This window comes from Marmota monax, unplaced genomic scaffold, assembly GCF_021218885.2.
Source record: "Marmota monax isolate L192 unplaced genomic scaffold, Marmota_monax_Labrador192_F-V1.1 WCK01_AAM20220418_F8-fsc00132, whole genome shotgun sequence".
NCBI lineage: Eukaryota > Metazoa > Chordata > Mammalia > Rodentia > Sciuridae > Marmota > Marmota monax.
Genome location: NW_026695199.1, coordinates 6,292,918 through 6,307,154, shown reverse-complemented (window position 1 = coordinate 6,307,154; position 14,237 = coordinate 6,292,918). Strand labels below are relative to the sequence as shown.

The 14,237-nt window shown below is 35.1% G+C and overlaps 1 protein-coding gene across 1 annotated transcript; it reads right to left on the bottom strand.

The window, feature by feature from the left end:
* Nucleotides 1-1,540: 1,540 nt before the first annotated feature.
* Nucleotides 1,541-13,928, bottom strand: Amtn (amelotin). Its single transcript, XM_046428736.1, has 7 exons — nt 13,875-13,928; nt 9,622-9,702; nt 8,692-8,757; nt 7,708-7,797; nt 5,562-5,597; nt 4,078-4,104; nt 1,541-1,852 (listed from the first exon to the last, which is right to left on the bottom strand). Exons 1-7 carry the CDS (start codon nt 13,926-13,928, stop codon nt 1,541-1,543), a joined length of 666 nt encoding a protein of 221 aa, XP_046284692.1.
* Nucleotides 13,929-14,237: the final 309 nt, after the last annotated feature.

Genomic DNA, 14,237 nt, shown 5'->3' with positions numbered 1-14,237 from the left:
TGAAGCAAGAATATCAGATTGGTCTGTTTCAGTGATTATTTTTGTCAATGCCATTTCCCACTCTCAGATATATCAAAAGTAAACATTAAATGCCATGATCACTAGCTTTGACTATAAAGCAGCTTGAGGACAAGCAATAATATATAATTATTTGTTTACACTGTGTTATAGATAACCAAAATAATTTTCTTATTGAAAATTAAATTTGTGTCCCTTATGGGAGAGTGGATCCTTAGGTAGTTGTGAGGAGACTAGAATTTGTGCTCATATTGTTGAGTGTCCTCTCCTTTGACAGAAGTGCTGCCTACTCCAAAGTCCCAGATATAGAATGTCATGTAAATGTCCTCAGGTAGCACAGTTTCTGAAGGCATCCAATATCTTCTGTCCTCAAAGAAGAAAAGAGTAAGTTTTTAAAATATATTTTAATAGCTATATCATCCAGATTTGAAATGGCATAAAATAATATTTTGAAGACAAATAAATCCATTTAATTATCTTTTTCAGAAGGAATGTATTCTCTACATTTAATATAATTTCTAAAATATCAAGGAAGTTTTCAGGTAAACTGAGAATTTCTTCAGAGACCCTCCGCTGTGTCTCAATCTATTCCATAATATGATCAATGAAAAAGATTCACATATATCACCAAATTTGAGGATATTTAGTTGAAAAACTTTGAAGCAGTTTAATGAATTCCTGGAAGAAAACAAAACACTTCTTAAAGGTAGATAAAAGCATATGGAGTTTAAACATTTTTACTTGAGATCAAATTTCTCTTCCAGAAATATGAGTGTCAATATGAGGTCATTCTTATATTATCTAAGGATATTTGACTCTGGACATCCCCACATGTTAGCACTTCTTTTCTAGTTGGTGCTAGAAAAGCTTATTTTTGCAACTTTTCTTAAGTCTTATCGGAGGGGAATGCAGCTAGGTTTATCTACTGTGCTAACTCTATTACCAGTGGCTGCTTACAATAGTGTATTAGGAAGTTCTGAGTCTCATTCTAAGCAGTAAGTTGAAACTCAATTATTATGAACAAAAGTGTATCTGGTATAGGCTTCTGTGTGTGGGGGGGATAGGGTGTTGGAGGAGACAAGAAAAAAAGGAGCACTGTCACCTTCCAAATATTTTTGGCTCTAATCTAACATGGGAAATATAGTATGCCAGCAGTTACATGTCTCTTTCAGAGTTAATACCATAGTGTTGGTGGCCCAGTAAAAACATTCCTTCACATTACTTGAACCAATGCTGAGTGAGTAAAGAGGGCTTTCTGATTTTATTAAGATCCACATTCATCCAGCAGCTAAGGAGGCTGAGGCAGGAGGATTACAAATTCAAAGCCAGCCTCAGCAATTTAATGAGGCCCTAAGTAATTAACAAGACTCTGTCTCAAGATAAAAAATTTAAAAAAAGGTTGGGGATGTTGCTCATTGGTTAAGCAGCCCTGGGTTCAATCTCTGGTAACAACAAAACAAAACAAAATCTGCATTTGTCAAAAAAGACAAAAAACTCTTGTGTCCCACTCTGTGAATGACTTTCATGGCTGAAGACATTTTCCAAGATGGGAGAACTTACGATTTGGTGATTCTGTGGTGGTTTCCTCTGTAGTTTGTGTGCCCCTTCTGATGCCTGCTGGGGTAGTCTCTCCAAACTCATCATCATCTGTGCCAGTAGGAGTTGCAAGGTGGCTCGCTGGGGTTCCCTGGTTGGTAGGATTTACTCCTGTTTGTCCTGCAGGAAGGACCCCATCCTGGGCATCTGGATTAGCTCCTGCCTGATTGGTGGGCTGGATGCCTCCAGGAAACAAGGGATGGATGAGAAGGCCTGTGAAGATTTGTGGGGCCAATGGCTAGAATGAGGAAAAGAAACAGAAAACAAAGTCAAAAGGAACACATTTTATGATTAGTCAGTGAGTCTGTCTCTTTGGAGGGCAGCAAGTTGTGAGTAGGAAGGAGAGGGCAAAGTCAGAGAAGAAAACAAAAATTTGCCATTCCTCAGTGAAGATGCCTCTCTTGCCAAAGCCAAGCCTGATGCTGGTTTCATTATTGGGGTTCTTTGTTTGTGCTCTGTTTTCCTCAGAATGGGAAAACCAGAATCAAACTGGTCACAGGAAGAGGTATGATACATGCTTTGTTATTATCAGGTGGATCTGGAGATAGTACTAAAGGAGAAAACTCATACAATAATAATGGTGATAACTCTGTTATTGACCTAAAAAATAGACTTTCTTTTGCCAATAAAAGTTTTTTTAAAAAAGTAATTTAGGAAATTAAAAATAAATGGAAAAATTAGTTTGGGTAGATTCACCAAACATCATCTTCATCCTTTTAAGGTTCTTTCAATTCAGCTGCTAGTGTGTTTTTTGAGGTTATTGAAGAAACTCCTCTCTGGAAGTTTTCCACTGTTAAAAAGATTCTGATTGAGTGAGTCTCAGCAGGATTCAGGAATCTGCATCTTAAACTGGTTCTCAAAGTCATACCGAGTTGGTGGCCAAGACTGAAGTTTGGGAAATGCTGTCTTAGATTTGATACTGAAATCAGAATTAGACTTATACCAGATGATATAGGAGTAGAGTGCACTAGAAAAGCTTTTAAACTGAGAATTATGACAACCACAGCTTTGAAGTAAGAAAAGTGGTGGCAGCCATCTTTAAAAAAAATAAAATGGAATAGATTATAAATTACCATGGTACATTGCATACAGTAAGGGGAATTTTTTTTTTCCTTTGGTACTGGGGATTGAATTCAGGGGCACTCAACCACTGAACCACATCTCCAGCTCTATTTTGTATTTTATTTAGAGACAGTCTCACTGAATTGCTTAGTGCCTCGTTTTTGCTAAGGCTGGCTTTGAACTGGCAATCCTCCTGTCTCAGCTTCCTGAACTGCTGGGATTATAAGCATGCGCCACCACAGGGCAGTTAGAGGAATATTTATGAGTTGAACCAAAAAATGTTTGAAAACCACCAGAATGTTGGATAGAAAAGTGGTTTGGGATTTGGACGTAGTCTTTTTTTTTTCTTTTCTTTTGTTGTCTTTTAGACCTAAATTACTTAAGCTCTCTAAGCCTCAGTTTCTTGTATTTGTACAGCTGTGTCCAAGGTCTTGACTTTGTAGTTTGGTGAGAGTTAAAGGCCATGTATGTAAGGGATCCACTTAAGTGCTTGCCATGTAGAAGGTCCAATAGCTGGTAGATGTGGAAGTTCATGTATCAATGTTGGAAAAATAAGACACTACTCCCATTACTTGATTATCATTTATGGAAAAAACAGAAAATCTCTACCTTTTTCATAATAGGAAAAGTATTTAAAAACTGTGTTCTCAGATATTGCCTAGCTTTCTTATTTCTATTGTCATGTTTATATATCATATGAATTCAAGTCATTTTTTAAAACATGACTTATGGATGACAAGATATTAGTGTGTATTTGTGTTATTAAGAATGCCATTTAGGGACTGGGTTTATGGCTCAGTGGTAGAGCACTTGCCTCACATACGAGGCACTGTGTTCAATCCCAGCACCACATAAAAATAAATAAATAAAATAAAGATATTGTTTCCATCTAAAACTAAAAGACCAAATATATATATATATTTATATATATAACGAATGCCATTTAGGTCTAGGCCTCCTATTACTCGTGTGTATAGGAAAGAGTATTTATCACTATCAGATGCTAGAAAATATTTTCTTCTCATAAAACTAAAAATTACAAAAAAGTAAATATTTAGATTACTCTACATTTGCATTCATTTCAATATTTTTTAATTATAGATTTTGATCAGTATAGAGTTAAAAATGTGTAATAGGTCTCTGAGAACCATAGAACTGAGCCTAATGGCAATGTGTGAAAGACCAGTGCTAAGTCATTATAATAGAAAAGTAGCTGCAAGATGATGATAAAATCCCCAGTTAGAGAGAGAATAATATAATTCAAAGGCATATAAAAATGTTCAGTTTACTATACACCAGATTCAGGTTTGTGGCCAAAGAGTATATGAGATGACAGAAAACATGTGGTAGAAGTAAAAAGAGTTTGGAATGATAGTTTTGAACAAAAAAAATTTTTTTTACCAATTCCTCTGAGCTTAGGATAGTACCCTAAAAACAAAATTTTAAACAAAAGATATTAGACAAAGTTTAATATACTCAAGTATATATACATATATATATAAAGATACATATCATAACTTAAAAACTCAAAATACTTTTAAATATTATAAAGAGATATTTTGTTTTCAACAATATGTTAAACTGTCTTTGTGATCTGTATCATAAAACTGACATCAGCATGTGATATGGGGACTGGTAACATTTATTATTTGAATAATGTGAGGTCACCTACATTTTAAAAATTATATATTTTTCGTAAGTAATAGATATACATTGGAGGAAACTTAAAGATACAGAAAACATTAGAGAAAAAAATACTCTCACCATTCAAAGTTTACGGTATTTTTTCCAGATGTCTTCCAATTTTTTTTTTTTTTACAGAATAGAAATTATGTCATTTATACAGTTTTCTGTCTTTCTTGCCTTTTCTTTCAGCATTCCTTAATTATCACTTAACTGTATTATTAATAAATTTTAACATGTGTAATTCTGAATGGCACATAGTATTTGCTTTTATGTTGCATAGCTTAACCTTTTTCTTTGTAGGGGGTCTTAAATTTAAGGTATATCCAATACTTTTCTCTATACTATTTTGATGAATATATTGTACATAAACCTTTGCTATATTTCAAATAATTCTTGTAGAATATGGTCCTACATATGGGATTGAGTTGCTGGAAATTTTATATTTGACTATGTTTTTAGAAGTAAAAGTTGTCACCTTATTCTGATATTGCTACTGGCCCTTTGTAATTTTATCAGTGATCTCAAGAATTATTTTCACTGAAGTAGATAGGAAGATGGAAAAGAAAGTAAAAAAAAAATTTAAGTACATATAGTTAAAAAATAAATTTGAGGTAAAAAATCCCCCAAATCACAAACAATAAGATAATTTATTTCTTTTTTAACAGTTTGGTTTAGAGGATTGACTAGTTGCCTCATCTGATGTATCAGCTACTATAGGTGCAACTATAGCTTAGAAACTGCTACTGTCTCTACTTATCTTTAAATTGGACATAAAGATAATGCCTACAGAGATGGTCTTATTTTTATTTTGGGGGGATGGGAGTTGGACCCAGGGGAGTTCTACCACTGCACTACATTCGAAGCCCTGTTTAATTTTTATTTTGAGGCAATGTCTTCCTCAGCCAGGGTGGTCTCAAACTTAGGATTTTCCCGCCTCAGCCTCCCAAGTCACTGGAAATACAGGTGTATGATCCTGTGCTTGGCTAAAGAGGCTGTTTTAAATATTAAATGAAATAACACATGCAAAGTACTTTTCAGAACAGTATTTGGCATGTAATTGCTCAGTAAGTGTTAGCTTTTATTATTAGTGGCCACACAGTAAAAAGTAAATCAGAAACTTGGTGACTGATGAATTGGAAAGAGGTTAAATATTTTATACCAAGGTGATTTAAAACAAAATCATACTAAAATAATTTTACCTGGGCTCCAAGTTGTGCTACAATAATTGGTAACATCTGAAAAAAATGGAAAAATTTACTAAAAATGTATATTCAAAAATGAGTTCTGGTAGATGGTATAAATCTTGAAATTTCCTTGAAAGGATTAAATATCTGTTTAACCAATGCTTGTTACTAAGTATCATCACAGATACAGAATCTTAGAGCTAGATGGGAATTGAAACTTATGTAGTGTGTAAAAATAAGATCAGACCCAGGTTGTTTTACATTTAAAGCAATACATTTAGAAGGTAGAAGTTATACAGTGGACGATGCTACGGTTTGAATAGTGTCCTCCAAAGGGCTCTAGAGTGTATGCTTGATCAGTTTGGTTCTTTGATAATTGGGAGCTGCCAACAGTTATAGGTTTTGTGCCAGAGAAAGTAAGGAAGGATTTTGAGAGACTGGAACTGCCTAGGAGATCAGGTATGGGGACCCTTGTTGGTAGAAGAATCAGGGAAATTAAAGAATCCCGTTAGAGAATGGAGATGGATATGCATTCCTGCATGCAGGGGAGTGTGCAATGGCAAACTTTATACTGAAAATTTTGTAACATTTACACAGCCCACTAATGCTTTGACTTAAGTGGGTATGTAATCTGGGGAATAAGTTGTACTAAGTCTGTCTTCAAGGTTAAAATAGAGCAGGGCAACAATTGAAACTGAACCTGGGTAGTCAGAACATGGATTATACCAGGATCATGTATTAAAGAGAGTCACATTTTATTCACATGTTTTTCAAGTCTTTTTCAGAGGTTCAACTTTTTTAACCAAGATTTTTATTATTGGGCTGGGATTGTGGCTTAGTGGTAGAGCGCTCACCTAGCACATTCGAGGCCCTGGGTTGGATTCTCAGCACCACATAAAAAATAAAATAAAGGTAAAAAAAAGATTTTTATTAAGAAGACATTTTATGTGTCTTCAGTTCCATAAATCCTCTCCTAACAATAGATCCAAAGGAAACACTCACTCATTGATGTATCATAGACTTAGTTACAAGGATGTTCTCTGTAGCATTGTTTACAGAAGCAAAAAGTTTGGAAAAACCTCCATGTTTTCACTGTATGGAATTTGGTATAAAATGGCATATTAAGCAGTCATTTATAAATAAAGTTACAAGTGAATATTTCAAGGCATGAAAATTATTCAAGATATATTTAGAAGAAAAAAAATCAGGTTACAGAACATTAGATAGAGCAAGAATATGTGTTTTCTTTAAAAAATGTACATATAGCTATTGAATAAGGATTTGAAAGACATATCCTATATAGTGTTTGATTTTGGGTGAATTTTATTACTTCTTTTTGCCTGTATGTATTTTCTCAATTTTTTATAATTAACATATTATTTACATAATAAATAATCAATGTTTCTACAAAACAATTAGACCATTAGGTGGGTTCCTGGGGCTGAGATCACTTGCTGGGAAGAATAAGTTGTCCCAAAACACAGTCCAGCCATAGACAATTGTATTTTTCTTTAGAGATTATTAAGTTGTTTAGAGACATTTCAAGAAGTTAAGAATTTTGTCTTTGTCTAGTGTTAAATGTGAATGCTTCTAAAGAGAGTGATATTTTAAGTACATTATGTTTATGTTGTGTGAGAGGGTATCCCAGAATTTTTTTCTGAAAGCAAATGATAGTGGGAGGTAAGAATATAGTAACTAAAAAGTCCTGGGAGACTTTTGAGGTGGCATGGAAAAAAGAGAACAAAAAAATTTAGATTTACTGGAGGTAAAACTTTACCCATCTCTTAGTTTTTCTTTGGGATGGTCTTGGTCATCTGGAAAGTATTCAACAGAAAACAGAATATGCTAGAAATAATTCTGGTTCCTCTCAATTTGTCCTTATATTCTTCACTCTTCAATATTCCCCAACTTTTTGTGGTTTCTTGTTACTCATTGAAAATGTGTTCTAGGGAGGTTATTGGGCAGTATTCCCAGTTTTAGGGGCGTGTTTTCAACAAAAACCAAATTATCAAATACTATTCTACATTTAGTAGAACATAACATCTGCAAATTATTTGTTCAATTTTTCAAGAAAGCCTAAAAAATTCTTTGAATTCTGTAAGCTTTCATCTGAGAGAAAATGTTCTCTAATGTTGAACTGAAGTCCAGTTTTTGAACTTACTTGTGATTGCAGCTGCTGTTGTCCATTCAATGCTCCCAGGGTCAATGGAAGTGTTTGGGCACCAGGTGCCATTCCTATAGCAGGATTAAACTGTGGACAATGAAGAAGATTTTTATTGTGTTTCTTTCAGTTCCAACATTTGGGAAACTAATATGTATTTACTAAATGTAAATATATATTTAAATGGAGGATTTGGTATATAAACATAGTATTCTACTGTGTGTGTAATTTGACACAGAAATTAAATCCAAAGACTTGTTTAGTCTGCTAGTATACCTATAAGATCTATTTTTAACTTTTTCCATATTAAGTTTTTCTTTGGCATTTAATTTCATCTATTTGAGAATTATTTAGGTGATATTTTCCTTTCTTTCACCATCTGATTACAACAGTAATGGCTCTTAGAATTTTTTTCCTAAAGAAATTAATTCTTTCATTGCTATCCTCTTGAAAATTGAGAGGTTTGGAATTAAATATCTTGGCTGGAACATGAATTAATGCTTTATTTAAATCTGAACACTGGAAAAAAATCCACATCAATCAGGGAAGATTTTTCTATTCTTGAATAGATTACAGATATTCTATGAGAGGACTCAAGATCTTTCTATTCTTTTTAGTTTTCTCTTATTGGGGTAATAATGGTGATCATAGTGTTTATGTCGGTGTCCAGACATTCTAAGGGGGCATTCTGTAGTGGAGGAATGGAGAAAGAATCTTGTAGAAGAGGTTGGAGGAGTTGGAGAACTAAGATTTGAGTTAGATGAATTTCTTTGGAGACTCCTATTAAGAAAATCTTTTTGGAATGCATTGATTGCATCCAATGCTTTGACTCTCCTTTTATTCCTCTTTTACAATTTATCTACAGTGAGTATGTGTATGTTCACTTGTGGATGAACATTTCCATGTGTTCTTGTCTCTCCTCCATGCTGAACATTAGGTATTATGTTTATTGAATAATGGGTAATGACATAAAAGATTACTTACCAGTTGCAGATCTGCCCCCAGTGTGAGCAACTGTGTTAATGGTATTAGACTTAAAGAAGAGAAGACCTAGAGGGCATTGAAATTGGTGTATTAGACAAGAGATTATCTGGTTTTTTTTCCTACTCTGTTAATAGTAGATGTCTTCAAGTAATCTATACTTCTATCAGAGGTGGATTGGTCCTGGGAGGTGTCCTATGTTCACACTTATGGTGTTTATCAGTACCTCATTTTGCATATTGATTTTTGTAATCTTTTTCTTAAAGAGTGTCTTGGAAATTGTATAAGCTTCAGATTCCTTAAGGAAAAAGATTGACTCCTAATTAGAGTGTTTTACAATGTCCATTGACTAAAGAAAAAACTTTAGATTCTAGTATTATCTGACTGTACTATTTCACAAAGTCTATATATAGGTAAGGCAGAGCCCTTATATATTGTCGAAAAGTTGGAGGGCCAGGGAGTACAGTAACCAAGCTAATGGAGTTTTCAAAAATATTTAAATATGCTTTGAAGTAACAGATTCTATAGAAACACATCAGCTCATCAACAGAGTAAAACTTAAGAAAGCCATGAAGAAACATGCTGTTATTTTTATGGCTTACCTCCTAATCTCTGCCATCCTTGTAAATTCCACATAGCATGTCAGAGTATCTCAAAGGCATACATGACCAAGCTTTGTAAAAAGGTGTTGTTATTGCTTTTCAAAGTTTACTAGAGTTAGTTGCTAAACCAACTATTCAGACAAAAGAAAAAGAATGAGGGCACTTTACTTTCTTTATTTATATATTTTTAAAAAGTGTTTTTTTTTTCTCTCAAAGGAAAAGCCTCTCTTTTGTTCAGTCATAAGACTATATAAGTCTTGATTTTAAATCCACCAGTCTTAACATGTTTCCTTTGTTGGTTTATAAATCTTCCCTATTATAAAACAGTTACCTGATTTGGCTGCTGTTGGTTTAGTTGTGAGGCCTGATCTGGAGCTGGTTTTGTTGGAGCAAGTCCCAAATTAAACTGCTTCTGTGAATACAAATATTTGATAAGTCGGGAATGTGTTTGAGGTTTTATATCCACTTATGTCCAGAAAAAAGCAGGTTGTCGCAAATAAAAATGTCTGTCTTTAAGCTTCATGTATTTTGAAACAGTTTTGATCCCTGAAACATTTTGTGTATGGCAGAGGCAGAATGCTAGAATGGAAAAATGCTGCATCAAAAAGGGTGTGGAGGACCCCAAAAAAAGGGTGTGGAGGGCTGGGCTGTGGCTCAGTGGTATAGCATGCCTAGCATGGCATGCGCAAGGCAAGGCCCTGTGTTCAATCCCCAGTACTGGAAAAATACAAAACCAAACCAAAATAAAAAAAATAAACAATAGCCTTAGCAGTAGCAGCAACAATAACCACCTAAAACAGGTGGTGGTGGTGGTGGGGTGTTTGGAAAGAGGAAAAGGAAAGGGCGAGGTTGTTCCTGGCTCTCATTTCTTTTCTGTAGCTTCTATCTTCCTTTGTTGGATATGGAATACACACTTTGCATCTTAGTTCTGTGCATATTTGCTTTTCCCCAATGCTTGACTTAAACTGCCATAAATCCTACTGCATTTTCATGAAGCCTCCCACCTTTGCCTTGTGCCTGACATGTTAATCCTGTAATGAAAGTTCATTTTCCCTCCTGGCCAATATATTCTCCTAGTGTATTAAGAATCCTTGACTTTTAAGGGTGAAAAATGTCCTTGCTACCCATATGATCTATTTGCATGGTTTTATTCTATAGATAAGAGAAGCCGAAGGTCACATAGTGAGTGGCAGAGTTAGTATCAGGGTCCCCACTGTGCTTATAGGCTCCCAAAAAATAAATTCTTCCACTCATATGACCTCAGACTGTCTTTGTCCTTGATGTAGCCAGAGGGCTGGGAGAAGTGGCACCCTAGCACTGCATAGCTCTCTTTGGTTTACCCTGGTGCAGTCAGCCACTAACTCTTGATTTTACTTTGGACTTTCCCGTTTAGTTATAAGAAGAACAATTGGCATTACCTGTCCTTGGATGTTCTTTTCAGCATTAAGATTATGAAGATGTATATTCTGTAAACAATTTTTTTCATCTGCTACAATCTATTATTAAACCCAGCAACTGGAGTGACCCTTTGAAAACGATTGCCTACTTTTGTTATTCCTCTGTTCAGTGCCTATGATGACTGCCAATTTCACAGGGAATAAAAACCAGAGACCTTACAATGGCTACGAGGTACTCATGTTCTGGTGCCCTAGTGCCTCTCTGACCTTCTGCCCCACCTCATTTCCTCTTGCTTACTCTGCTCCATTCATATAAGCTCTTTGGTGTTTCTGTAGGTGCAGTCCACTCCTGCCCAGGATCTCACCTCCACCTCTTCTCTCTGGCTGAAATGCCCTTCCTCCAGACACTGGCTTACTCTCTCACTTGCTTTAAGTCTTTACTGGGATGCTCTTTCTTGTCGAGTATTACCATGACCAGTCTTCTGTGTATGCAAACTGATCCATTGCCAGTATGCAGCTACCCATAGGCCTGCTTCATCTAACTCTGCTTTGTGATTTTTCCCCAGTGCTTACTACCTTTTAATAAGAATGTAATCTATGATTCAGGATGTTTACCATCTGTTTCCTTGACAAAATATAAACTTCACAAGGCTAGAAATGCTGTTTTTTTAATTCAATGATAATCCCAAACAGATAAATCAGTATTGAGCATACTCAAAAAATACTCAAAAAATAGTTATTGAAAGAATTAAATCTTGTTTTCTCCGGCATCCACTTTCCATGACTTTGATTCTTCTTATTTCCTCTCTTTCTACTCGTAGTATTGTCATATGTCACCTGCATTCAAACTTTTGATCTACTGAAAATTATCACTAGGCTGTTTTAAGTCCTTGCATTTGCCACTGAGTTTCATTTTGTATGCCTTTATTATTCAATACACTTTCATAAAATAAGAGATACCTTGTCCATATGTCACGATTTTTCATTTGATAAATATTGTTTCTATACCTAACACACATTTCAATGTCACCTCTCTATCTCCTACCCATTATCTATCTAGCTGATCTCACATTATTGGCCAATAGCAGTCTGCATTAGCCCGTACTCTATTCTTGAGTCCATTTTGCATGGGAGCTGTATTCCTGCAAAGTTTTATTTATCTTGAATTTTTATGAATTGTATGGTAATTTAAACATAAAAGAGAGACTTTATTTTGAAGATGCTTTTGGTAAACTTGTTTAGTGAAGTGAAATATCTGTTTTCAAAAATTAACTTCCTATTTTACCTTGTTTTGAAGATGAAATTTGCACAGACAGCTTCTTTCAAGAACATATGTACGTATATATGCTCACCATCTCTAGCTGTCAGAGAAATGCAAATCAAAACCACCCTAAGATACCATCTCACTCCAGTAAGATTGGCAGCCATTATGAAGTCAAACAACAACAAGTGCTGGCGAGGATGTGGGGAAAAGGGTACACTTGTACATTGCTGGTGGGACTGCAAATTGGTGCAGCCAATTTGGAAAGCAGTATGGAGATTTCTTGGAAAGCTGGGAATGGAGCCACCATTTGACCCTTCTTGGTCTATTCCCTAAAGACCTAAAAAGAGCATGCTACAGGGACACTGCTACATCGATGTTCATAGCAGCACAATTCACAATAGCAAGACTGTGGAACCAACCTAGATGCCCCTCAATGGACGAATGGATAAAAAAAATGTGGCATTTATACACAATGGAGTATTACTCTGCATTAAAAAATGACAAAATCATAGAATTTACAGGGAAATGGATGGCATTAGAGCAGATTATGCTAAGTGAAGCTAGCCAATCCCTAAAAAACAAATGCCAAATGTCTTCTTTGATATAAGGAGAGTAACTAAGAACAGAGTAGGGACGAAGAGCATGAGAAGAAGATTAACATTTAACAGGGATGAGAGGTGGGAGGGAAAGGGAGAGAGAAGGGAAATTGCATGGAAATGGAAGGAGACCCTCAGGGTTATACAGTGGAGGGGGTAGAGAGAGAGGAGGGGAGGGGAGGGGAGAGGTGGGGAGGGGGGAGGGGGGAGGATGGGAAAGGCAGCGGAGCACAACAGACACTAGTATGGCAATATGTAAATCAATGGATGTGTAACTGATGTGATTCTGCAATCTGTGTATGGGGTGAAGGTGGGAGTTCATAACCCACTTGAATCAAAGTGTGGAATATGATATGTCAAGAAATTTGTAATGTTTTGAACAACCAACAATAAAAAATTAAAAAAAAAAAGAACGTATGTACGTATATATGGATGAAGTAAGAGGGAGGTTGGTCCTTCATGTTTGTTTCATCCTTCCACAAGCTCACCCTATCCATTTCCTTCACAATTATTTATAAATTAACATTTCCTTAATACAATTACTTGATTGATACCTTCAGTCCTGTGAATACCATGAGGGATTATGTCTTTCTTACCATTGTATATTCAGCAAGTAGTGCAATGTCTGACTATGGACATGTTAAGTGCACTTGAGCCTCAACCAAGAATACTTTCTTTTATTCTGATATTTCAAGGAAAAGTCCACTTAGATATCCCAACCACCCATATCTATGTCTGCAAAATAATATGGGACAACTGGAGTAATTGTGGAGTTCTAGTCCTTTCTTTCAAAAGCCCGTTAGACATGAACACAGCTTGTAATACAAATATCCTAATAGAAAATGTTGTCCACTCTATTAAATACTTTTGATCTTATATGATTTGGTAGCCTTTTTAGAGTTCACATAATCTAGATAGCTTATGTTTTCAATTAGAAAAATCAGAACATGTAGTTAACTGTTTTAGTCATGAGAAAATAGCTGGTTGTTGAGAAAATCTTAATTTATTTTTGGAATATAAAATAATTATCAACTTTGGATAGATAAAATTGAAAGCATTCCCTGTCCCTCATTTCTACCCTATTGCTTTGCCCAAATAATAACTTATTACATGATATAGTACATGAATTTTTAAAATTCAAACATGTTGAAATATGTACCAACACCTTATTAATTTATCATCTTTTGCCTTGGAAAATAAAAACAGTAAACTAAAAAGTGGGTCACAAAATAGAGCAGTTTTGGGGAGAGCAGGAAGAGAGAAAGGTCTGCAACTAGAGATGCTGCTGAGACTGGTGGGTACATAAAAGTAAACATATTGCACTTACTGGTAATGACTGAGTTGATCCTAGAAGACAAAACAGTAGAATCGTAGTCTTCATGTTTCAAATTGCTACCTATAAAAACAAAATAGTGTTACTCCTTCAATCTATTTTTTTTTCTTTTAAGAGAAGATTATGCTTTAAAAAAATGAATGTTCTACTTGAATCATAGTCAATTAATGTTACCTTTGTGTTCACCAGGCAAAAATGTAAGCTGAAATAGTGAAAATCCAGATTACTTCTCCAGTTTACTCTGGTGAAAAATTTTATCCTTTGATGACTTGAGTTTGTAGAAGGAATTTAAACTCAGCTCTAGGAGACTGGCAACTTGAGAGACCAATCAGGATTTAGCTGTCTGTGAAATCATTT

Bases quoted from the DNA above. Each gene is read 5' to 3' on its own strand.
- Amtn (XM_046428736.1), bottom strand. From the start codon at position 13,928: ATGAAGACTACGATTCTACTGTTTTGTCTTCTAGGATCAACTCAGTCA. The intron at 7,798-8,691 runs GTAAGTAATCTT...CATTGTCCACAG, and splicing joins TGGGGGCAGATCTGCAACTG to TTTAATCCTGCTATAGGAAT. The intron at 1,853-4,077 runs GTAAAAAAAATT...TCCTCATTCTAG, and splicing joins TCCTAAGCTCAGAGGAATTG to CCATTGGCCCCACAAATCTT.